General features: G+C 38.4%; 1 protein-coding gene across 1 annotated transcript in view; it reads left to right on the top strand.

Moving 5' to 3' along the window:
- The first annotated feature begins 2,696 nt into the window (after nt 1-2,696).
- RNF32 (ring finger protein 32) overlaps nt 2,697-25,392 on the top strand; it is a 31,163-nt gene continuing 8,467 nt past the window's right edge. Inside the window, 1 exon segment of the mRNA XM_032115951.1 lies at nt 2,697-2,756. Within this exon segment, the coding sequence (XP_031971842.1) occupies nt 2,697-2,756 (60 nt within the window).

The raw sequence follows: 25,392 nt of genomic DNA on the forward strand, positions 1-25,392 counted from the left end.
CCACACTCCCAGCATTAAAGAAAAGCTAATCACAGAAAAGCCATGATTCACAGGCAGCCATTTCAAATGAAGGAATCCCACCCCACACAAAGCAGCTCTATGGAATAAAAACTTTGAACCAGCTACCCTTGTTTAGGAGTGTTGATAGCAAGATTAATTATCCTTCTGTTGAGAGGCAGAACCTGCCACAATGATGTGTCACCAGCACTTACTGAGCAAGGATGTATTCATCACAAGTGACAAGACTGCAGAGAAGTGAAATTCTTGTTTAATATGTGTCTGTATGCTAATGCAGTTTGAAAACAAAGTTCTCAAAAGCTGGATGAGAAGAAAAAAGAGAAGAAAAAAGAAAAGGAAGAAGAAAAATGCTTTAGCCAAAGTAAACGACAGGAAGAAGTAAAGCAATTTAATTTTTTTACTCATTTTACAGACCTTTTGAGATTTAATCTGCACAGCCATTAGGGATTTAAAGAGGACTGATGTTTAACTTGTTTGCCCATTTGACTTAAGACAAATCCATCTGACAACAACAAAGCACTTTCTTTGTCTTCACCACCACTTAATTTAAAGGGGACATGTTTACTAACAGCTTAATCTGTTTAATACAAATAGTCTTTTACATTCTTTTATCTTGTCCAAAAAAATAAGAAAAAATACCAAAACAAACTTTCAGAAACCATTTGGTCCCTTCCAAAGCCCAAAGCCGGACACTGTGGAACGTGATATCAATAAAATATCTTAGCTGTACAAACACACTGAACAATTTAAATCTTCTTTATAAAAGCAGGAAAAATACATTATTTTTAAAGTGTCTGTTCAACACTATACGCTTTTATTTGTGAAAAAAGCTGTTAATCTGCAGGAGTTCTATGTCAAATGCACGTATTTATTTCATAGAGCTGCATGCACAAAATTTTAGTCATGAGGATTAATGTCAAAGAGCATAATAACCACAACATCTCTCAATGTCACACTATTTCTAAAAACTACTCAGGAGAGTTCAGCGGTCTTTTTTCAATGCACATATAGGCTTGAACTGCACATGGAATGCCCCTTTTTCTAGTATATTCTCTTCCATCACCACCAGTGTCACTTGATTGTTTAATGCTAATAAAAATGGAAATGTCTTATTCTGTAAAAGTGTTAACCACCTGCTGGTCAGGTTTATTCTTTTCTGATTGCATTTTCTCATCTTTGCTGCTGATGTTAATTGCAATCCAGCAAAAAAATAGAGTAATGAGAATCAACAGATTCCAATAGTCTTAATTCTGGGGCTGTCTGCTGTACCATCCCAAATAAATGCTTCAGCCCCAAGCCAGCGTAACATGTGGGCACATACCTAAGAACAATCATTCATAATAAAGATGCACTTTATTGCCTTATTGCATTGAAGCCTTGCTTTCCTCTGCATTTCAATTTCTCCATCTGCAAAATGCACTAAGAGCAATTCCAGCAAAAAGGTATTTGTAAAAAACAAAGTAATGTTCCTGTCACTTTGCCTGAGAACTTTGTTCAGGTAGTGCCAAACTATCCTGTAAGGTGCCAAAGATTAAATTTTGTGGTTTGCATTTAAAATTATTAGTCCACAGAGTTCAGAGCCTTGCAGAACACTGTAGATGTACCGTGTTACCATCAGCTCTCCTTGTGTTTCAAAACTTCTAGCAGCATCCATCTTTCCTCTTCTTTAAATATGAAGGAGAAAATATATGTCTGCAAAATGTATTCAGGGCTTAGCATTTTTAATAGAAGGCAGTATAAAAATTGTGTACTGTTTTACTTAATACGTCAGTGTCGCTTCAGGAATTAGACAGTTATTAAAATAAAGCCTTTTATCTTCAGATTCAGAAAGGAATGTAACATAAAGACACCTCTGTCAAAATACTCATAGTGACTACACTCATGAGTAAACTCAGCCATACAAAAGCTAAGTGATTATTAGTCCCTGGTTAAACAAGGAGCTCGTGGAAGAAATGGGAACAAGCCAATACTAAGCATTTACATAGGCCTTTTCACACAAGAATTTAAAACATTTTAAAAAGAAAACAACAACAAAAAAAGCGGCACTTGATTCCTGAAGCTCAGTCTTCTGCCATATCTACTACACATCAATCTTCTCCAGAAAATGTTGGTTTTAGCATTTGTTTTGTTACGCGTATTTTCACTCTGCCTCTGTATCAGGTAGGCTGAGTAAACTGCAATTTTAGACTGACATGCATGCTTTTGAAATCAGACAAATATTTGAATTTCACTGTGGTGGCTTCTATAAAACCCAATTACACCCCATCCTGTAAAAACAATCTTTGATAGCAGTAATAAAAATCATATGACAATAATTGTATTTTCACGTTAATGGCAAAATAAAGAGCTGCTAGAAGGTAGTCTTTATCAGCCTAACAGCTATGCTATATTTTTAAAAGACCATGGCCACAGAATAGGTTAGATTTTCAGAGGTTTATCTGAAAATTTCCCCTTAAATGATTATTTAAGATTTTAAGTGGTTTAGGAGGAAGGCTGTCTTTTTATTTCATGTTTTTATGGCACTGTAACCTATCTGTCAACATTATAGAAATAATGAAAAAAATCCTGGCAATATTTTCATTAATATTGTGTTCATTGATTGATGGACACCTCTAGCTTGGTCTCAGAAATCTTACCATTTTAATCAGACATAGCATCTTTAAAAAACAAACCGGAACATGGCGCCTCAAGGCATTTGTGAGGATCTTGTGAGGCAAGACCGAGGGATCCACTTGGCTGTAGGTGTAAAATGTGCATCCCAACTTTACAGACCTCTTTTGAAAGCCTCACTGGGCTATTTTTGAAAGCATGAAGATACTAACTGAGAAGCTGTCTTTCTCTTTAGCTGCAAAAGTATACACAGGGGGTAATTAAATCGCAATTAACTTCTAACCACCTTGTCGCTCAACAAAGTGATTCTCTCCTGTGGGAAAGGAGAAAGTAAATGGGATTTGGAGGTGTGGTGTACTTCCCTCTCTGCTTTCCCAGAGCTGATGAATGCCTACTCCAGCTGGAAAAATATAAACAGCTCCAGTGAATCACAGAAGTTTGGACATCTTGCTTGGTTACTTGATGCCAGATATCTGATAATCTGACACTCACTAATCCCCCACGTACGTGGCATTTTTGGAGTAAGAGTATGAATAGTTGATTAGTGAAGACAGGGACTTTAATTAACCTTACTTTGTGGGGATTTACAGATTTAGACTGTGCAAGTGGTGGCATTTAAATTTTCTGCCTTATCTCTCTTCACATTTTCATGCATATAAACAGTAAGGACAGCCTTGGGTGTCCTCCTTTTTCAGAGGAAAGCCAAAAAAGGTTCCTTGGAGGCAAACTCGGTTAAGGAAAATAGACCAAATAAAGAAAAAAATGAGGTTAAACATGAAGAATTCTCAAGTATGTAACTATACCAAAGGCATGGTAGCAATCAGGCATTTTCCAAACATGAGCTCTCCCAATGGCAGTGAAATGCTGGATGTCACACTGAGAAATGGGACATGTTTTATTGGGTTTTAATTAAGAATGATTGCTTCAGCTGTGCAGGCAAAAGAATATGCCAGAAGCAAGTGCAGGTGAAAGAAAACAGCTTTTTACTACAAATTTTTAGTGCAAGAATCTTCTATGCCTGTGTTGTCACTGTAATGTCTCACGATTACCCAAAATCAGTTGAAATTGGGCAGGTCTCTGCACAACAAGAGATGTCACCATAAGGAAAGCCCCCCTTACCACCAAGGTATCCCAAATCTGTGATGCATTTTGGTGTGTGCTGCTTCAGTTTCATTTGAAATGATATAACCTGCAAGACAACCAGTAAATCCGTTGTGGGAATTAAAAATTCTGCTTCTTTGAGAACAGTCCATCTTCTTCAGCTGTCATAGGGCCTGGAAGTTTTATGGCTGCATTTCTCGCTGCCTTTGGCCTTTATATTATTTCTTTATTTAGCATTGAGAGTGAATATGGACAATTTATGGATCAAAGACTCTCAGATGCTCTCTAATGTGTCCCGGTAAGAAAAATTAAGACTGCCCAACCCTGTGACATGCAATAGAGGATTAGGCATTTGGTGGGATTGTATGGGTTGGAATTTGAAAAATTTCCAATTTCAGTGCATACCTTAGTGTGTCTGCATTCATTTCACATTCAAAATGTCCTCACAAATGTGTCTCACAAATTATTCCTATTTTTAAGAAGCTTTTCATTACTTTCAAAATCATTGCCAGTGTAGTCAGAAACTATCAGAATCAAGAGTATACTGGTAAGAGTTTGGGTAAACATTATTCATTTATTCATGCCCTTTGCATCAAGAACCAAGTATCCCCTATACAGGCAAATGCTGTATGTTTAATTTACATCAGCTGGCCTGAGCATCATAGCACAACCAGGCAATGTAAAGTTTGTTCACTGAAAAACAATGGAAAGTCAAAAATGCAGTTTGTTATTACAGCAAATAAAAGATAAATTACTTAAGACTTTTTCTTGTACACTTCTTTTTTTGCTAAAGGAGTCTGTCAGGACATAGGAGGGTGTTTACAAGTGTGGTGAACAAAGACCATAAAAATGGATGACAAAGAAAATAAACTTTTAATATACCAGGGCTCGCAGTCACAAGGATACTGAGAACTTTCAGCTCCTGATTTTGTCTCTAAAGGAATGGTTTGTTGAAGGTGTTGTGTGCAGGAGCACATTTTAGTTAATTGTGCTCACTGTAACTATCTATTGATGCCAGGGAGAGCTCCACTTTCAGATGCTTATTGAAGAATGTGATGCCAAGGCATCCAGAATAAGGTATGGAATCCTTTTACAGTTTTATAAGTAATTAAACATTGATTTATGGTAAGCCTTGTTTAATTGCAGGAAGAGCTGAGAAGGTACTGCAGAAAAGGTAAAATATTCACGTGAGTTCCTGGTTTTATTATAAAAATGCAGAAGAGGAACTGTAGAGTCTAGCCATGCAGAATTTTATTTCGTTATCTCATTATCTTTTAGTCATGTTAGAAGCTAATCCAATTTTGATGCAACTCTGTAAATCTGACACAGGAAAAAATTCAAACTATTGTCTTAGTTTACATTTGTACCCTTTCTATTCTATTTCACAGCTCAATTTCTCCAACCAGCCTTCACCTCTCATGATGCACCAGCATGATTCCGTCTTACTGCACCCTTGACAATTCATGGCTCAGGGAAGATTAAGAATAACAGGAGAGTTTGTCTCATTGAGGAAACTGGGAGGAAGAAATGCAAAGATTGTAATCACTAAAGCCTGCATAAGCATCTATTTACTTTTAAAAATCACATTTCCTTGTAATAGAGGAGAGAATTTTAATAGGTTATAATAGTGACAAAATAGGAGTATTTGATAAAACGCTAAAGTGAAATGCAAAAACCTATAATCCAAAAGGCATTTCTTTATCAAATGTGTGCAGGATAGCAATTGTCAGCAGATAACATTAGTAGTTAAACCCAACCATCTGTTTAAGCCAGGTCATGTCACTCAAAGTTTAGGGTCAAATAATGTTATAAAGTATCAGAGGTGATGAAGAGATGGACACAGATTAAAAGAAACAAATGGTAGAATGTGAGGTACAAGACGAATGCTGAAAAGAGGCACAGATATTAGGAATATGAAAACACACCACTGGCCTGATTCTCATTTGTATTATGGAGTCTTTATTCCTCTCTGTTTATTTAATGTGGCTTTGAATGAAAGAAAATTAAAAATCCATAACCCCACTGGATTTACTGGCATGACCTCATCTGCTTCAGTGCTGACAAGAATTTAAATCTTATTCTTCAATAAAATTAAATTATTTAACATTAAAACTGGTTAAATAGAGAAAAGGGAAAAAATATTCCAAAAACTATTCAAACAAATTAGATTTCTAATTTTTTATTCTTCATTCACACATATTCACCTGAATTCATTTTCAGTTGCATGAATGGAGAATATTCCAAAGAGTCACACTTGATGCGAATGCCCTGGGATGGGCATCAACAGCTCAGTGACTCCATTCAAGAGCAAAACCATCATCAGGTAACCAATCCCAAAGTACCAATATATGCTACCAATATAATCAACTCTTCTTGGACAGATTCAGGTCGGGTTTTAGTTTGAGCTGCTTGAAATTTGAGTGATTTCAAATTTCTCACAGAGAATTGCATTGGTTTTGTCACAGGAATAGGTGTGTTTCAAAACAGCCTTTAAAAAACTAAACCCAGGTGAAAGAAAAATCATGTCATTTAGTTGGAAATATCAGGTGCAGACAAACAAGACTCATATTTTGCAGTGATAAATCCGAATATGAGATGTGTTAATATACAAGTCAGAGAGCAGAAATTCCCTGCACATACCACCCTAACCAAACCTCTCTCATAAAGGAGGGAAATGGAAAAACAGTTTCCATCCTGACTTCCTCACATGAATCTCACTGTCAACAGAGTATCAACTGCTAATGAAAGGTTCCTTCAGACTGCCTTGTACTTTACTCTGAGTCAAAGTATCATGACTGCTTTTACCTGCTCCTGCCAGGATAATCATCTGAAAGTTGATCAAACATATCTGAGCCTGTACAAGAGCAAGAACTGCTGGAGATGGATGCTGTCAGGTAGGAAGATGTCTTCACGCGCTGTTTGTTCTGCACTTGTCACCTCCGGATCACAGAACCTCTGTGTGCACCTTTCTTTTTTATTATGCCAACACTGCAGTCCAGCAGCTTTCATTCCTGAAAGCTTGATGAAAATACGTGATGATTTTTTGAAATATGAGAAGAAGCTGCTTATCTTTGGAAAGATGTTTTCTTTGATGCTGGTGTAAAAATGCATGGAATGCATCTAAACTCAATTAAGGAATATTTGTAGTATCACTTAACCTCTTGCAAATGCTTCCTAGCCAATTCTAAAGAGAGCTGACATTTTCTTTGAACAGAAGAAAAAAAGGATCAGGGAGATACATATTAAAACTTACTTCTTGTGGGAATATGGTCTGGGAAGTTTCTTCCCAGAAGAGAAAAGTTTTAGGGCTGCCAACAAAATGTAACATTATGTAACATCATGTAATTGCTTAAAGGTTGTGATGCCTTAAGAGGCCTCCCAGAAACAGAGACTGGTCAGGAGTAAAAGAATAAAATAGGTATTTATTTGAAAGGCCTTCAAAGGTACCCCCTGGGGAGCCAGAGGCTATTGCCAAAAATGGACCCCAAGATGGACAACAGGTCACAAGTTCTTCACACTTCTGTAGGTTTGGTTCATTTGCATATCAGGGTTAATTCTCCAATTAAAGCTTCAGTTCAATGATGTAATTTCCCCTCTGCTTGCCCCCCTAAGAGGCTCTTTGGTTTATACTTTTTGGGCCTAGGATGGTCTGGGTGATCTTGGAGCGCAGGCCCGGAGAGGCTTTGTTATGTCTACCTAGCACAAGAGAGCAGAAATTAACAGGCTACAAGAAACTTCAGAGTTACACACTAAGCAGTACAGAATCAGGAAAACATAAAAGTTAAAACCTAGGCATCAGTTGGATATAGAAAACATTCATTACCCAAGAAAATTCCATCTAAAGGTGCTGAGCAGGTTGTAAAGACATCAAAATTTTTTTCTATTTCATTAAAGAATGTAACTACCAAGAAACACTGTACCCTAGTTCTTCTACTGCACAGATTTTTACCACTTCCAAATGACAACATAAAAAAGCATTTTCCCACCCATGGAGTCTTAGACTCAGATACTCAAGAAAAATTGGTGTGTTATTCAGAGGTGGCTTCCAGTTCATTCATTTGAGAATTTCATTACAGCAGGCAAACAGGAACATAGTGGCAAAGGTCTGATAAAGAGCAGACAGTGTTAGTAGGACGTATCTGTAATACCAGCAAGTCTGAAGGAATACAGAGCTTGTCTTCTAAGGTGGCCATTCCAATCTAAAGTAAGTCACAAGATGCTGCCAAGTGCTGTTACTATCTTACTATTCAAGTATTTTACATGCCTAAAGTTATTAACAGAAAACCAGCTTCTTTACCCTCAGCTCCCCCCATCAATACCTCTAGGAAACACACTGGTGGTCATACTTCAGCTCCTAAGGTCTCATGGTCCAGATTCTTACAGCCCAAACTCCATCTGAAGCTGAACTGCTGCTTGTTGCCTTTGGGTGTTCAAGGAATCCCAAATGACAGAGAGCACCAAACAAGTGGAGGTGAGGCTCTGTGAATCATGGATCTCCATGTCCAGATACATACTATGTCTCTCCAGGGCTGGTGTTTTTAACATAAAGCCTTGGAGGAAGAGGGAAGGGATAGTGCAGTGCAACACACAGCATTTTGCACCCCAGCTCATTCAGCTGAGACTGACACCTCCAGGAAAGTAATTCCCAATGGGTATAAAAGCATAAATAAAAAGTAACAGAAGCTGAACTGGTTTGGGTGTTTAGATACAGCAAGAACAAGGAAAAGTGAGCATCAAAACACTTCAAATCTCAGCTGCATTCTTTCACTTACATGGATGATACAACTGTGACATCAATGGGCTCTTTTAAAAATGATAGTTAGCAAAGAAAATTGGAAAATAGTACAATTCTTTGACTGCTCCAAAAATGCTTCCAAAGGAAGGGTGTGTATTTATTCTGCCAGCAGAAGGATAAGGCTGAAGGTGACAGATGAGGAATTAAGCAGCCACTTGATAACATAAGCATTATGAAATACTATTCACAATGACCAGGTGTCAGCTGTCCTTGATTACCATTCAAGAATAGTAATGGAATTCTAGAATACTATGGACAATTTTCTCCACCACACTTCTGCTCATTAGAGAAAGGTGGTCAGGAATTAAATGAGTGGAGTTTAAGCTGGCAAACATCTGCTCAAACTGATGTGCATTGCCACAGTATCTACACACAGTCACTGCCCTGCACAAAACCATCCACAACCTGTCCTGACTGAAGTTTGCTCAGATACTCATGCCAAATACCCAAGTATTTGCCAGACTTCCTGGAAGGGATTTACAGCCCATACTCCCAGGACAATATCATTAGTACTGGCCATTATCTACTTTTTGTACAAAGGGTACAAGCTGTTGACCAAAGGCTATTGTATCATGAGATAAATTACTTCCTGGATTTCCCTGGATAAAGGCACTGAGAGGTAATGCAATACATAATGATCTCAGGTGGTCTTTAGACTAAGACTAAGCTTCCATAAGCAGGAGAAACTGGAATTTCCTACACTGTTTACTGAACAGGGGCATATTTTAGTAGTTCCCAATCAGTCTGCCTTTAGCATCAAAGAAGCAGCAGATCAGTGGGATTTGGAATTTTAAGTCCTGGTTCTTACAGGGCTTTGTTGCAAAAAAGGAGCAATCACACTTGCATATATCTCCTGGTTCCTCCTGAAAGAACATGGCAAGATAACTAATGAACACACTAAACCATATGAAGAATCATGAGTTTTTCTAATTTGTTTCCTCCAAAATATTTTTCCAGTTTGTTTTGTTTCATTTGCACAGTGTTTCTTCATAAAGATTTATCAGAAGCAGAATGCCCACTTTTGCACTGTTCCAATTCACGTTGTAGGTGCTCTGCCCTCTCAACATCCAAGCCTTTTGGTTTTGTTGTGTTATCTAAGTGACTCAGACTGGGAAGATCTGTCCCTCAGCAGGTTTTGGATCATCATGAACAAAATATTCTAGGTCACTTTGGTGTTTAAGCCTGAATCCAAATACATTGATACCTGATAAATACTTCACAGATGTTTAGGTATTGTACCCTGCCCTGGCTGGCATAAGGACATTATGTAATGAAGGAACAAAGATTCCTTCCATGTTGAGCTCTTACTTCTAGTTATAAATTGTATCTCTGTGGGAGATCAATAGATTTCTCTCCTTTCTCTTTTCTTCTTTCATTCTTCTGGTTCCTTCTCCCATGTAAACCTTTCCTTCTGTAATGCCTCCTTTTTCCATCCCCCTCGGAAAGAATGCTCAAATGCTTTTGACACAAGAATACAACATAAAAATAATGAAAATCCTTGAAAATAGGGGATCTTATTTACTGGTGGTGTGAAGAAGAAACAAAATCAGTGGGATATAAGCAGAAATAATTGACACACAGAATGGAAAAAACCAGTGTGGATTTGATAAACATCTATACTAAACAGACTTGCATGTAATTTGCCTGAGATTTAAGACCTTTTGATAGCCTAATCTGAAAGTTAAACATCCCAGGAACTAGGAAGAGATGTTGATTGGACAGGGAGGATATCAAAGAAAGAAGGCCCTTGCATATGGAGAAGTGTAGGCAAAGTGAAGTGATTGGCAGGTAACCACAAGAATCAATACAAGGACAGTTTCACTCAAACTGGACATAACATAAAATAAGAGCACATAGCATGGCAGAAGAGCTTAGCAAGAATGAAAATAAAGAAAAGGATGGAGCAGTATTAAGTTTGCTAGCAATAATTTTACAAGTGATCTGAACAAGCTAGGAAAGCATTTGGCTTCCTTATTGTAACCTGCATAAAAGCAGGTTAAAGAGACTTTTACAGCAGTAAAAACTAATGAAACAAAACACACTCTGTGCTACAAAACTTGGCAAGAAAGCTCCTCCTGATGAGCAAGTATAGTTTCATCTTTTGGATCTCTCCTGGCTGCTTAGGTCTCAGTGCTCAGCAACTCTTAAAGAGAGTTAGAGCAGCAGTAAAAACACAGAGATAATATTACAAATATAATAAATATAAATATCCTAATATTTACATACAAAGAAAAATCTCCGTCTTCACTTAACCTTCTCAATGGGCATAAGAAAAACTTTCTCTGAATCTGTTTTGTTCTAGTACAAATCACCACTTAAAATACTCTTTCAATGACTGAATACAAGTAAATAAACAGCAAGTCAAATATTTTTCTCTAGCACTAGGTTTAAGAAGAGTATTATATCACTTTTCTTAAATAGCCACCTAAATACAAAAATTTTTCATTTCTTTACTTAAGAGAAATATCACAGTGAAAATATCTTTAACAATAGCATCCTTATTCCTTAGCAGTTAAAAAGTAAAGCCACCTTCTAGAGATCAGTAAGGAAAAATGACAATAATTTGAACTACAAGAAAATTCTACTATTGGAAGTGCTAAGAACACAACTGTGAAAATGAGCAATAAGCAAAATTTCCAGTTAAACACATTCAGAAGTGAAGTACACTGATCAGTTACAGTGTCAAACAAAAGCAAAAGAAAAAAAATGGGCAGTCTTCAATTTAGAAATTCAACCTTTTCTTACATTATTGCAAGCATTTTCAGGGAACTCATCATCTTACACCTGTTCTAGCAACAGCCTCAAACAATAAAGGTGTTATCTTTGGATTTCAAAACACCATTTAAAACAAAAAGACTACATAAAAATGCTTTTGATGATGCCAGAGGAAACAGAACTTATGTGTGCAAAGACTGGAGTTAATCAAAATAGGTATTTCTAAGATGGTTAGGAGGCACTACAAAAGCAATGAACAAAACTTTCTCACCAGCAGAAGATTATGGTTTACAGTAGAGAATGCAGTATCTACAGAGGGCAGCGCTCTTAGGAAAGGCTGTCTCAGACTTCCCACTAAAATACCATCTTTGCAGGAGTTCACAGCTTCCTCAAACTGTAATGATTTGGGCTGAGAGGCTTGAAAACTGCTAAGGCTGAAATTTTAGAGAAATGTTGGCCCAACAAAATTCTGCTCTTTCTCAGGGCTGGGAGGATGAATACATTTCTTTCCCTATTCCCTCCTCCCCCCATCTTTTACATTTTAAATAAAAACTACCTTTTACAGCTGCTTGGTGGAGATGCTACTGCTCCCTCCATGACTCAGATCAGGATTTGGAAACATGGCACAGCAGTTGCCATAGCATCAATATTCTGTTGTTCTTGTGAAAATGTCCACAAATTCAGCCAAGTTATGAGTTTCTGCACATCTACCCACACAGACTGAGCGGAAATTTTGACTGTAGAGCAAATAATAAGTAGCAAAGCTGGACCCACTGAAACCTATTGGGGCAGCTGGAGTGTGTGTACCTTGTCCTCCTGAATCACAGCTCCATCCCCTGGCAGGGCTTGGTGTGCCTTTCTGGCTGTGTGCACCTACCAGGCCCACCAGCAATGAAAGCTGTATGCTTTCTCTTACTTGTGCCTTTTATTGCCTCTGTCTGCTATCCCCTCTCTCTTCAGTCATGGTTAGAAAGGTACACTGCAAGTTATCCCAGTGGAATGAGAATGAGGCAGAAAAGTTTAAGGATGATTGGATAAAGAAGTTCAATTACAAAATTCACAGTGGAAGCTGGGTCACATAATGAAGAGCAACCAACAGCAGCAGATTGTCCAGTGCATCCATGGCTTTTGTCTTTGCCAGTGTGTCAAGCAACCAGCATGTTTCTAGGTGCAACTTTACAATCACCTTTCCAACAAAATTGAAGTCTCACCTCCTCCCACAGGACGGCATTATGAAAATTAAGGCTGGAAAAAACCCAGCACTCTGGAATTCCTCCATAACTTTGTTTCAGCACCTTAGTAGTTTTGGACCATTAGATGATCATCTACATGAAGACATTTCATTCCATGTACCAAGAGGCCAACAGGCTGGGAACCCATCACAGCTGGAAATGTGCAGAAAATGAGAATGCCATCTTTAAGAAACTCTCTCACTTACAGCAGGAGTTGAAAGACAGGCAGTGCATGAGGAAAGTTTAAAATGTGGTCATAAAATTAAAAAACATAATCCTCTAGTGTTGGAGTCTGGTCAGTTTTGGCCACAACCTGTATGGTGCTGAAAAGATTACTCTGAACTTTGAAAAGATTACTCTGAACTTTGCACTGCTGAACTCTGACTGTCTGGCCCTTACTTTCTGAAAACCCAGATTGCCTGAGATCACAGATTTGATTTATGAAAGGGCTGAGAATCCAGAACTGCTGGAGTTGGCCACAGATCGGCTTTCTCTACAAGTGTAAAGTATTCTGAAATGTAAGAGGTTTAAGGCATCTCAAATTAATAAAATTGATCACTTTTACCTTGCATTTCACCATTTTTTCTGTCCTCACGCATTAAATAGCAAAAATACTTTTAAACAGTTATTAACCAAAGGATTAATAAACCACCCTCTTACGGTAGCGCTATAGAAAGATACTTGAGGAAGTTGATAATCATGCATTCAATGCTGGACAGAATGGTGTGCAGCAAATAACTCAGTGGTATACACTGAGCAATTCAGATAAAAAGAAACATTTCATAAAGCTCCTATTCAGCAATCTCTTTTGTATATGTTAAAGGCACAGACATCTCAGAGAAAAAAGTAGCTATGCAATCATGTAATTTAATATCCCTGTCAGGATGATGATGAACAATTGAAAAAATAACTGGAATTAGGATTGCCTATGTATTTTCTGTTCACTCTATACTTGACTTTACAACCTTAATACTCTTGTAACAAAGCATATGATATACTGACTTACCAAAATCCATTTTTCCAATATGAGCATTTCCATGTCAGGAATTTGTAAACACTATTTTTTTTGTATTGAAGCCCTACTAATATTTAGAAAATTCAGGAACTTTAAAAAGTCACAGGAGATTACATTCAAAAATATTAGTTTATTATACATTTCTAGTAAGTTTTAATACTGAACCTGCCTTTCAAAAACACATGCAAATACTATCATTTTTCACGCAAAGGTGTAAGACCATGACCAGTGACCCATTTTGGAGGGTATGGGGGTAGAGGCCAGGGATCTGAAAATATCCACTTTAAAATGTCTCCCTTCTTTAACTTGGATCAATTAAAGAAATGGTTTGCCATTAAACTATGGCTCTCCCACACACCATTTAAATACACACTTGACTCCCATTGAAATGGTCAGTTCAACTTAAATTAGATTGAACTGTGCATAAACAAAAGGCTACTGGAGAGCACAAAACTCCCATAGCACCCTCTGCTGATAAAGAGGGAATGGGATTAACATTCATATGGAGCAATTCCACAGAACAGGCAAAGTAACAGAGGAAAGTGAAAACGGGTTTTCATTGCGGTTCAGAATTTAAGCTGCTGCTTTATAAAGGGACCCTTTCAAGACATTACACTCAAAGGCCCAATCCTGCAGTCCTTACTCTGGCAAAATTCCAGCTGAAGTCAATGGGAATATTGCCTGTGTAAGGACTATTCAAAATTAGTCAAACTGTCTGAATATCATTCAATCAGCTCTAATCACTGCATTGAGAATAAAGGCCGTAATTTTAGCAGGTTTTGTCACTTTAAATTCTTCAACAAATACTTGCATTATTCTCTGTAAATCATCTTGCCAAGCAGTATTTGTCAAATAATTGGACAATTTTTTTCCATCAACCATTGAATAAATTATGAATAACAAGCACTGATTTAACCATGTGACTCCCATCAGTCAATTCTTAAGTTTCCTATGAAGGGCTTAACTGGAGGTTTTATTGGTGGCTTAAACATTAGAGAAAATCTCATTCAACAAGAACTACTCAGCAACCTTTCCATCAGTATCGACAACGCTAAAACTGAATGGCAATTTACTTTTTTAATTGTATGGACTACCATAAATGTAGCATGTTTTTGAGAGGATGTCTGATTTTACTCATTCTGCCAAATCCAAAGTATAATTTTAGAAAAAAAATATGCAAAACTCTACTTAGGAGAGATGATATATGTAAAGAGATTTAATAATATTTGTCAAATCAAGAGATATACTTGGAATAAATATTTATTTTCTCTCAGGCACATAAGCCTCACACAGGCACAATAGCTACATCACATTAGCAACAGCATTTGTGTCCCCTATTCAACAAATATTATGCTGGTTCTTTCACCTCTTAGACAAATTCTAATTAGAAATATGAGGGTCTTTAGGAAATTTTACTCTCTGTTAATAAAAAATTAAACTAGAAAATAAATATGCATTTAAACAGGCATTTCATAGGCACTTAAAATAAAAAAATGAATCTCTATTTAAAAAATAGGGAGAAAAATTAATTTAAAATGAGAAATACCAGGGCATCAGCATGCACCAATAGCCCAGCAACCAGTATCTAAAATATTAAGTGACTTCTGGTTTAGAAGAAGAAACAGCCCCTTTAAAAGGTCCATTATTGTGCAATACAGTGCTAGGAGAAAAAAACTTGGGTTTATCTGAGCTTGTATGGCAGCTATAGTCACTGTGACTTGAAACAAATAATTCTGAATATTAATGATGTCATCTGAAACTGTTCTTCAGCAACATCTGTCCCTCAGAATGGCACAAACCCTGTCACGATGATCACACACAAGGCAGGGATGGCCAAGCACAGGCACAGCCAGGGCCCAAGGGATCCCTCTCCTCCTCTCCTCTCTGGAATGAGCACATGGGCTCCTTCAATGACTTTCCGCTAAGGCCAAAACACACAAAAACCAATAAGAATCTGAGGAGACAAAGGCAAATGAGAACGTGAGCAAAGAAGATAGTCATGAGAGTTTATAAAGTGATGGTGACTGGTAAAACAAATGAAAACCTCACAGTGAAAAATGAATTATAGAAGGTGTTACTATTCCATGCAGTGGCTTGCCCTACAGAAGCAGCGGGGATTCCCTCTCTCTCTCCCTCATGTGGATGTAACTATCTGCACAGGTTTTTGTCTCATTAACTCTCATTAACTTTGTGTTTCCCTCTCATTAATTCACCTTTTATTTCAGGTAGTATCAGGAAGTGCAATTAGCTGCATCAAGCACATTTTCACTGCACAAATTATTTAGCTGGTAACTGTGTTTATAATTAAGTGGTTTAACACCACTTTATTACATATTTTCAGTTGCTCACAACCTTGCCAAACTTGAGCTGTTTCCCACGCCAGGTTTCTGTCTTGGGAAGAAACATTTCTGGAAGATTTCTGTAAAAACCTTCCATGTGAATGGAAAAACTGTTTTGTCTACATTCAAGACATTTGCGCCTTTCTCAGATATTATTGGTGCAGTAATTGCAGAAAAAGAGATAAAATTGGGGCATGTCCTTCTACATGTGCTCAAGGGAGTCTTGTCAGAGTTGGCAGATTTAAAGCTTCTGTCTTTGGCATGTTCCATCTTCCCAGAGCTCTGAAAATGAAACCACTTTAACCATATTTTACCCCCAGCAGTTGATCAGCCTCTATTGTTGTCCTGGTAGTCTACACAGAATGCTTTCTGCACCAGTGTAGGAAAACACAGGCACCAGGATCAGAAAAATTGTGGCTTTTACACAGCCCGAGATCTGTGGATCCACAGCTGGGCGGTACAGCCTGGGCAGTTCAACCACATCACCAAGCCTGCCTTGAGCTCAGTGTGGGCCATCCACAAAGCATTAACTTGGTTTTCCAGAAAGATCTTGTAGGTCCCAGTAAGCTGTATGATGCAGAGAGTTAGAGGCAGAAGGCAGGTTCCCCACCTTGAAGCTGATTTGGGCAGATGGCAGAGGAGCAGAAACACCTTGACAGCTGTATGGACTTTTAAACTGCCTCCTGCACTCTCAGTGCTCCCCTTTTGCTCTATGGAGCCTAGGTAGAATAGTTTAAAAAGCCCTCCCTGATGCCAATGGAACATAGAACTGGAACTGGGAAAAGGTAGAAGAAAGGGCTAGACAGGAGCAGACTGGGATATGACAGAAGAAATCTGCATCCTACAGCAAAAATTAGACATCAACTTTGCATTGACTGTAAAAACTGATCCTAAGCAGCACTCAAAGAAGCCCACATCTCTAAAGACACACCCTCTAGCCTTTGCACAGCCTTGCTTTCACAATTATGCCAGTCTTGTGCTCTAGGTCTCTGCTACAATTGCCCTGGTTTTCATATTAAAAACATATTGGGGCAAGTTCTCTGCTGGTGTAAACTGGCAAAGTGCCACGGATTCTCATGGAACTGTGCCAATTTTCATCAGCTGCAAATCTGGACCATTCTTGCTAATTTACTTGTAAAGAAGCTCCCCACATGCCTCTAATCATTTCTATTTTCCCCCTTGACCCTTCCTGTGTTTGAGGTTGGGGTTTTATCCTAGAAACATGGTGAGAAAACGCTTTATTTTGTTTCATCAGCAAATAGGGATGTCATTAGTCACCACTTCTAGCCTCTCCTCCAAAATCAGATTCACAATAGGGTGCAGCACAAAAAGGCCTGTGACACCTCCATGGTCTGGGAAGGTGCAGGAAGCGACACACACAAGGCAGCTCAGGGAGTAAGACGTGGTGTGTCAGAAAAAGAGGTAGCCCGTGCTCTGTCTCTGTGGTCGTTTAAACACACCTACAGTGATCCTTGGACATCCCACTGACCGATTTATTTTTCTGAGAAAATCTTTTGCTTTCTATCACCAACCTAGTTTTCCCCCTCATTGGCTTTATTTGTCTCACTTTAACTATTAAGTTTTTATTTTTATGCTGAGCTGTGCTACTAGCTTCTCTAGAAAAACTTTGTCCAGTATTTTTTGTGGAACTCATGTCTTTTTTGATGAAACTATATATGTACCTGTAAATTTCTCCATTAAATTCTTAATCTTTGAAATATACTATAGGGCTGGAGCAGCAAGATATACTGTTGCAACAATCAGGGTTATTTTTCCTTAGAATTATACTCCATCCAGACTCTTTGTAGATTTGGGTCTTTTATCGTTAAGGAATTTATCAGTTAAGTGTCCTGACACCAAAAGAAGTTCACCATTGTAATTCCTGGAAGCATTCTCAGAACCACTTACCACAACACAGTTTTGTATGAAGCTGGCTACCTCCAGTTTTCCTCTATTGTATCACATTTTCCTGATTAATTACCTAACTTTTAATAGGAATTCAGTTAGCAATTCTTTAGCTCCTTCAGATTCCTTGGACGAATGCCACATGTTCTGACTTTCACTGTCATTTAGTTCCGTGGGTTGTTGCAAACCCTGTATATACATCACTGCTTTCGGCAGCACTTGCTCTTTGTAAATAGCAAATACTAAAGCGAGTGGTTCCTTACGATCTGCTCTGCTGAAGTTCTAAGCCACCAAAACACTTTGTTTCTGCATAAGCTCTTTGTCTTCTCAGTTTGTTCCCTCTGTGACTTGGTGACTCCTTATGTATTTTCAGCACATTATCACTATAAACCTTCTTCAAATTTCCTCTAAATATTTGAGATTGATTACACTTGTATTACAAGGAAATGGCTTTGAAATAATAATAAACCCCTATTTTTTAAAAATACACACCAATGTTGTCATCTACCTCTACTCACATTCTCCTTAAAACCCCGTCAGAGAAGAAAACAGTCTTTGCTTTGTGCTCTTTACTGTCACTCATAACCTGTTCAAGGTAGTACTGAGCCCATATTTTCCCTCTTGATCCTATGCACTCTTCACTTTTCTTGTCTAAAAAAAACCTATGGGATTTATAGAACAGCCTGCCACTTCCACATCCCAATCTCTTTCTTACACAGTATAGAGAAATGAATTATTGCACCTCATTGATTTTTTAACTTAGCACCATATTTCACATGTGATAAATTATACCTACATTATCCTGATGCCAGACATTAAGCCCTACTCAGAGTTTCCTTTAAGCTCCTTATATCAGTATTTGCAAGTTTTATTATTTTACTGAAATGTTCCTCTTTAGAGGTGTCTTTTCCCCTTGCTGCACCACAGATGCAGTTGTTTATTGTGCCTTCTGGTTTTGGGTGTATATTGCAAAGATGAGAGGTCTGAGCAGTTAAGAAATGGAACATTTTCATCTGCAAATACAAGGAGAAAAGCAAAATTATAGGAAAAAATCCCTTTCTTGTGAAGATTGTTTTTTGCTGCATACACTTTCGTTCTATGAGGAAATGTGTAACACTAAGCAAGAATAAGAAATACTTTTGCTTTGTATAAGTTGATGAAACAAAGAACAGAATACAATATTTTTCAAGTACATTAATTATTTTAAGTTGAAAATTTGTATAATGCACAGGATAATGCATTTATGTAATGCAAAAAAGACAGGAAAATATTATAGGCCTAGTCAAATATCTCAAGAGTGGTCTGACAAACCCAATCTATTCAGATTAGCAACAGAAATTGAGGGATGACTTGATGACATCGTTAATGTATCTTTTCAAGGAGAAAATAATACCAGTTAATAAAGAGCTCTTCAGCCTAGCTGAGAGAGACATAAAAAGAGCAAATGGTTAGAAGCTGATGCCAGACAAATTCAAATGAGACATAATAAAGAGTAACAGTCATGATGATTAATCACTTGAAAAAACAACCTCCCCCAAGTTATGAAATTTTTAGACGAAAACTTGATGGCTTTCTGAAATATCTGATTTAAACAAATGGTGTAAGTTCTAAACTGCATAAAATTCCTTGCACGATCGTAGAAGGTCGAAGTGGGTGATCAAACTGTGCCTCAAACCAGAAAGTTTTAACATGTGGCAACGTCAGAATCACACAACCATTCATAACTATTCATAAAAAAAACCTGCTGGTTTTCTATAACTGTCTTTTTTGAATTCTCTTAAAATGCTGAGTTTGTGAAACCCTTTTCTAACCCTCAGTCTTGTTACACAAAAGGTTAATTTCCCTTCAGACATATCAGGTAAAAAGCAGGTGAAAGTTGTATTTAAAAAAACACTCCTGTTTCAAATAGCATTTAACATAAAGAGAGAGAGGGAGAAGAGGGGAAAAAAAGACACGAACACCAGCTCTGGAAGTATTAAAAGCATGCTCTGAAAACCTCTGTGATGACAGTTTGAAGAAAGCAGCTTTTATGTGCTACTGAACCCATCTCTACAATGTCTTTTAAATGCAGCTGTTTACCTAGAAAATATCAGCAAGGGCCAGAATCTGGACTAGATGAGGCACCTTTTGATTGCAGACAGTGAACTGAATCTTTAACTAATAAATTGTTCCACACCTTTGTCTGAAACAAGAAAAGCAAAGGTCTTCATTTTCTCACAAGAATGCACAAGCCCCCTCAAAAGCAGTATGGTTTTCTACATCTAAGTCTCAGTATTTGTTGACTTAAAGAGTTTGTATGAATGACAATGCACATCACTGGTTTGTTACTTCTGTCATCTGTGCTACTGAGTGTACCTTGGCTCAGATCAAAGTTGAAAGCTTCTTAAAAGATACACAAACCACAATGTGACAAATAGCATGCTTTGTTTGACACAGCAAACAAGAAATTACTTTCATCAACCCAGGGAAAGAATCCTGTGTTTTCAGTGCTAATTCTGAAGGCAGCAGTGATGGAACCAGAGCTTTACTTCATCCCCAAGGAATGAGGACCTCTCCAAAGACAAACAGAAAGGAAGAAACAATATGCGTGCATTAAATGCTGGCAATGGTATGAATTCGAGGCTTGCACTCTACAGTACCCATTTTCAGAAAACTCACCCTTTACACAATTAAACGGATTTCCCACAAAGCAAAAAATGTCTCCATTAAGCAAATATTAATCTGACCGGAAATTACAGATTAGAACATACACAGCACTTCACAAATAGATCCAAAACTAAACATTCCGATGTCTACCACATTACACAGCCTCGTACCACACATGGTTAATGCACAGGCATCAGAAATACTGCAAACAAAATGTTTTGGTTTTTTTACAGCAACATTATCTAAACAAATGCCACTGCATTCTCATAAAATATTTGAAAGTTTTCACAAATATAAAGCACTTCAGATCAATAAATCCTTACTCTATGGGCACTATTGGAATAACAAGATTTTCACTAAGACATATGCTCAATAAAAATCAATGGTTATATGTGAAATCACATTTTGGTTGGAATCTAATTTGATCCAATAATGTATATATACAAATTTCCCTTTAAATTAAGCTTTTTCTCCCTGAGCAGGAAGTAATATTTACTTAACAGAACAGAGTTTTAATTCAACTACGAACAAGCGACAGCCTTTTCACTGACTTGTAAGGGCTTTAAATGAGACCTAATAACATCTCTACTACCCTTACAAACTAAAATTGCTCAGCTTTCCTACTGAGTCAGAAGCACATCCCTGAAAGTTAACAGAAATTCACAGAAAATGCAAACAGTAGGCAAATAGCATAACAATGACAAATACACAGTATGCCTTCGTGCAAACAAATATGTATTTCATATATGTGAACAAAGAGCAAATGAGGTAAAACATTTTCAAACTCCTGAGAAGAAAGGGCAGACACTGTATTTTTGTAATTAAGAATGTCTGACTCAGTTCTCTTAAAACAGCCTTTAACAGGGCAACTACAAAGCTCTGTGACACGGTGTTCCTTGCTGAGTCAAAGGCAGGGCTCACATGTGCAGATTTGCCAAAACCTGCCCTCCTCAGCCAAAAGAAGTATTTCAAGCTGGAATTCCTCTTTAATGCGTTCAGACTCAGCTCTCATTGTTTATGACAGCAGTGCACTTGGTTCTCAGAAGAAATAGTGGCTTGTAGATTTCCAGTATCATAAATGTCCTGATTTCCAGTGGGAGAAAAAAATCTCTATGTTTACACATGCAAATGTTTACCCATCCTACTCAATGTCTACACCCTGGAACCTGTTTGGAGGCAGTGATACAGCCCAGCATCCCTGGAACAATCCTACCTCACAACCCTTTCAGGGATAAGCTTAGGGCAGGCAGAGCCCTCACCATGCTCACAGCTCACCACACAGGCTTTACTTATTGTGTCAATACACATTTTTATAACACATTCCTTTAGAAACCACCATTCAGTTTGAACCAACCTGCACAACAGTGCTACCTTCCTTTCACTTATATATGCATATTTTTATTGCACTTTTTTAACACAAGTAAGTGTAAAAACACGTTACAGGCAGCAAGTTTCATGATGTGAGGACAGAATATCAGTGAAACTCATTACAGTTGCTACACTGTTTGTTTCAAACCTTTGCCCTAGCATTGCTCTTTCTGTATCAAATTCATTCAGCCCACAGAATTCAATAGCTCTTCCTGAAAAGTTACTCTCCTCCCATTGATGACAGCAGGCCACTTGCCTCTGCTAGTTAGCAATACCATGCCCAGTTGCAGCTCTACAAGAAGAAAATAGATTGGTTCTTTGGCTGGTGCAATTCGCTCTAGAAGAGCAGAAGCTGTTGAATCTGTGTCTTACTCCTCCAAAAAGGTTTTAAAATTTACTGCACCACACAGTACCTCAACTGAGTGCAGCTAACCTTTGGCTCAAATCCTCATTTTTCCTAAGTCTTCTTAAAAAGGACTCTGTAAAAGCCAATCATTCTAGACAAATCCGAGATTTCAGCACTATTTAAACATACAATTAACATTTAAAAATTATGCACATGGATAAAACCAGGTATCATTAGTCACTTATTAGTCACCTTCAAAACAGGCAGCGTGTTCATTATGTTAATGTCCTTGGAGTGTTTAAAGCAACCTTTTGCATTTGAAGTGGAGGCTCATGGTAAAAGGTGGCACTTAATAAGAAATGGCAATTACCAAGGCATGTTACTCTTCAGAAGACTGCAGTATGAATTTTAATTTCTTCCTGGCCATGTATCAGCTAAGGCTAACACAGGCCTTTTCGTTTAGAAGCAGTTGGAAGTACAGTAAAAGTGAAAACCAAAATAAGAGACGACACTAATCTTCTCTGAGTTTCAATTAAGGCCCAGCACCTCTGGATTAAAGGCTTATTTTAAGGAAAAGCCTTAATTAAGCATACATGTGTATAGGATCACCTTAATGAGGTATGACAGAAATAGAAGAGATGGCAAACATTTGAAAAGAAGCTTATTAGCTGCTTTAGGAAATTCAGTCATAAATTCTAAAAAAAATATAATGCAATACTGAAAAGACATAAGAATGATGAATCTTGTTCAAGCATAAAACTGAAACCAAAACAGGTACAAGAGAGATTATTTTCAGTATCTTTATATTCAAATTTATACATATTCATGATTTTTCTACACATCAGTGGGTTGGGTTTTGAAAATATAACAGCATTTACACTTTCATTTAAATTTTAGACAGCAGAAAATCAACTTTTCTACTTTATTTCCTAATTAAAATTTATTACTAAGTACCTTTAAAAGTTTATATTTTAAAATATCCCTTCATCATATTACTGAGTCAGGTTGGGGGTCAGACTGACTTGCAAGTTCACTTTAAAAACCGCTATTTTATCTTTTTATTCCTGCCTTCGGAAAAAATCAGTGATTTAATGTCATTTTAAAGATAGCCACTTCAGCTGCTTTTTACATCTTCCCTACCGTACAGAGAGGTATTCTCATTTGCAGATTTGACTTTAAAGTAATTACTTGTAATTACAGAGAAGTGCATCCAGTGGATTAATCACTCCATTTATATGCTACTCAAAAGATTACTCTCAGGACAACCTCACTGCTTTTGCTCAGAAAATGTCACTTCCACAGGAAAACAAAGCTCTCCAGTCAGCAGCAGCTGAGAAGGACTCTGACAAGTATTTAAACCCAAAAAATTAAAGAAATGGTACACCTGGATTTGAGGCACCATCTGTGCCTGTCCTACTCATGAAAAATAAGGCCCACCAAGTGAGAACCAGGAAAATGGCCAGAGGAAGCCTACACTCGTATTAGAAGGTTTTTCACACAATTCTGGATCTGAAAGAAACACATCAGTGCTAATCAAAGGCGTGGGCAGTGCTTCTGGCTCAGGAAGCTGCACTTCAAAATGCGGGAAGTCCCTGAAGATCTGGTGCTGTACTGTCATAGGTTAGTGTTCTTACCATCTCCCTGAGCCATTTTCTTTCTTGCCTTGAACAAAAATGGGACACTAGGTGACAAAGATCATTGTTTGATCCATATGGATACCGTTCATCTGTTGTCTTTATAAAGATTTCTTTTCTTTCAGTGGTGACTATTATAGAGTTGCCAAAGACACAGGTCACCAAAATGGCAGTGAGGAAGCTGGTGAAGGCTCTGGAGCACAAGTCCTGTGGGAAGCAGCTGAGGGAGCTGGGGATGAAGAGCCTGGAGAAAACAAGGCTCAGGGGGGACCTTATTGTTCTCCACAAGTACCTGAAAGGAGTTTGTAGCCGGGTGAGGGTCAGTCCCTTCTTCCAGGTAAGAAGCAATAAAGACGAGAGGAAATGGCCTTGAGTTGGGTCAAGGGAGGTGTAGATTGAATATGAGGAGAAACTTCTTTGCTGAAAGGGTTGTCAAGCACTGGAACAGGCTGCCCAGGGAAGTGGTGGAAAAACCACCCCTGGAAGTGTTTAAAAAAATGTTTAGATGTGGCACTTAGAGACACAGTTTAGTGGTGGATTGGCAGTGCTGGGTTAACGGCTGGACTTTTTCAAACCTAAGCAATTCTATAAATCTATAATAATCACAGGGCCTGCCTCTCATCTTACCACCTGCCAGGTTAAAAACACACATTAAAAATTGAAAAACACAGCAAAAAAAGTCTTCAAATCCAAATGCACGTGAGGGTCAAAATTAATGCTCACTAAGCCGCACAGTACCACACAGACATGGGGCTAAAGGGCAAAACAGTGCCTAGGGACAGTGGGATACAGGAAGTGTGCAGCTTCAGTGGTAGGAAAAATCAGAAAGGAACCATTCCCAGGGGCTTCCCTATGGGCAGTGACTGGGATCAAGCCAGGAGAGGCTCCATTCCACCCTCTGAGGAGAAGGGAGCAACACCTTCCACTGCCACCCTTCCCTCAGAGCCTGTGCTGTGGGGCTGGAGCTGTGCGGGGAAAAAGGACAAGAGGTTGAAAATAATCATCATGGTTGGAAAAGACCTGTAAGACCAGTGAGTCCAACTATTAACCCAGCACTGCCAGGTCCACCACAAAGCCATGTCCCCAAGTGCCACATCCACAGTTTCTTTGCAGCACAGACACAGCCCCTCTGATCATCCCATCTTGAGCTGTGACTGGCGAAGCGCAGGGCTGGCTGTGGTAGCAGAGGAACAACCACACACTGAAAAGTTCAGATCTGGGTCCCAAGTATGGGAAGGACATGGACCTGCAGGAGTGAGTCCAGAGGAGGCCACAGAGATGATGAGGTGGCTGGAGCACCTCTGCTATGGAGACAGGCTGAGAGTTGGAGCTGTTCAGCCTAGAGAAGGGAAGGCTCCAGGGAGACCTTATAGCACCTTCAAGTGCCTTAAGGGACAGCTGGAGAGGGACAATTTACAGGGGAATGGAGTGATAGGACAAGGAGAAATGGCTTCAAGCTGAAAAAGGATAGATTTAGTTAAGATATTAGGAAGAAATTATTCACTGAGAGGGTGGTGAGGCCCTGGCACAGGTTATCCAGAGAAGCTGTGGATGTCCCATCCCTGGAAGTGTTCAATGACAGGCTGGATGGGGCTCTGAGCAACCTGGTCTAGTTGAAGGTCCCCAGACATGGCAGGGCCGTAGAACAAGGTGATCTTTAAGGCCCCT

This window comes from Corvus moneduloides, chromosome 1, assembly GCF_009650955.1.
Source record: "Corvus moneduloides isolate bCorMon1 chromosome 1, bCorMon1.pri, whole genome shotgun sequence".
NCBI lineage: Eukaryota > Metazoa > Chordata > Aves > Passeriformes > Corvidae > Corvus > Corvus moneduloides.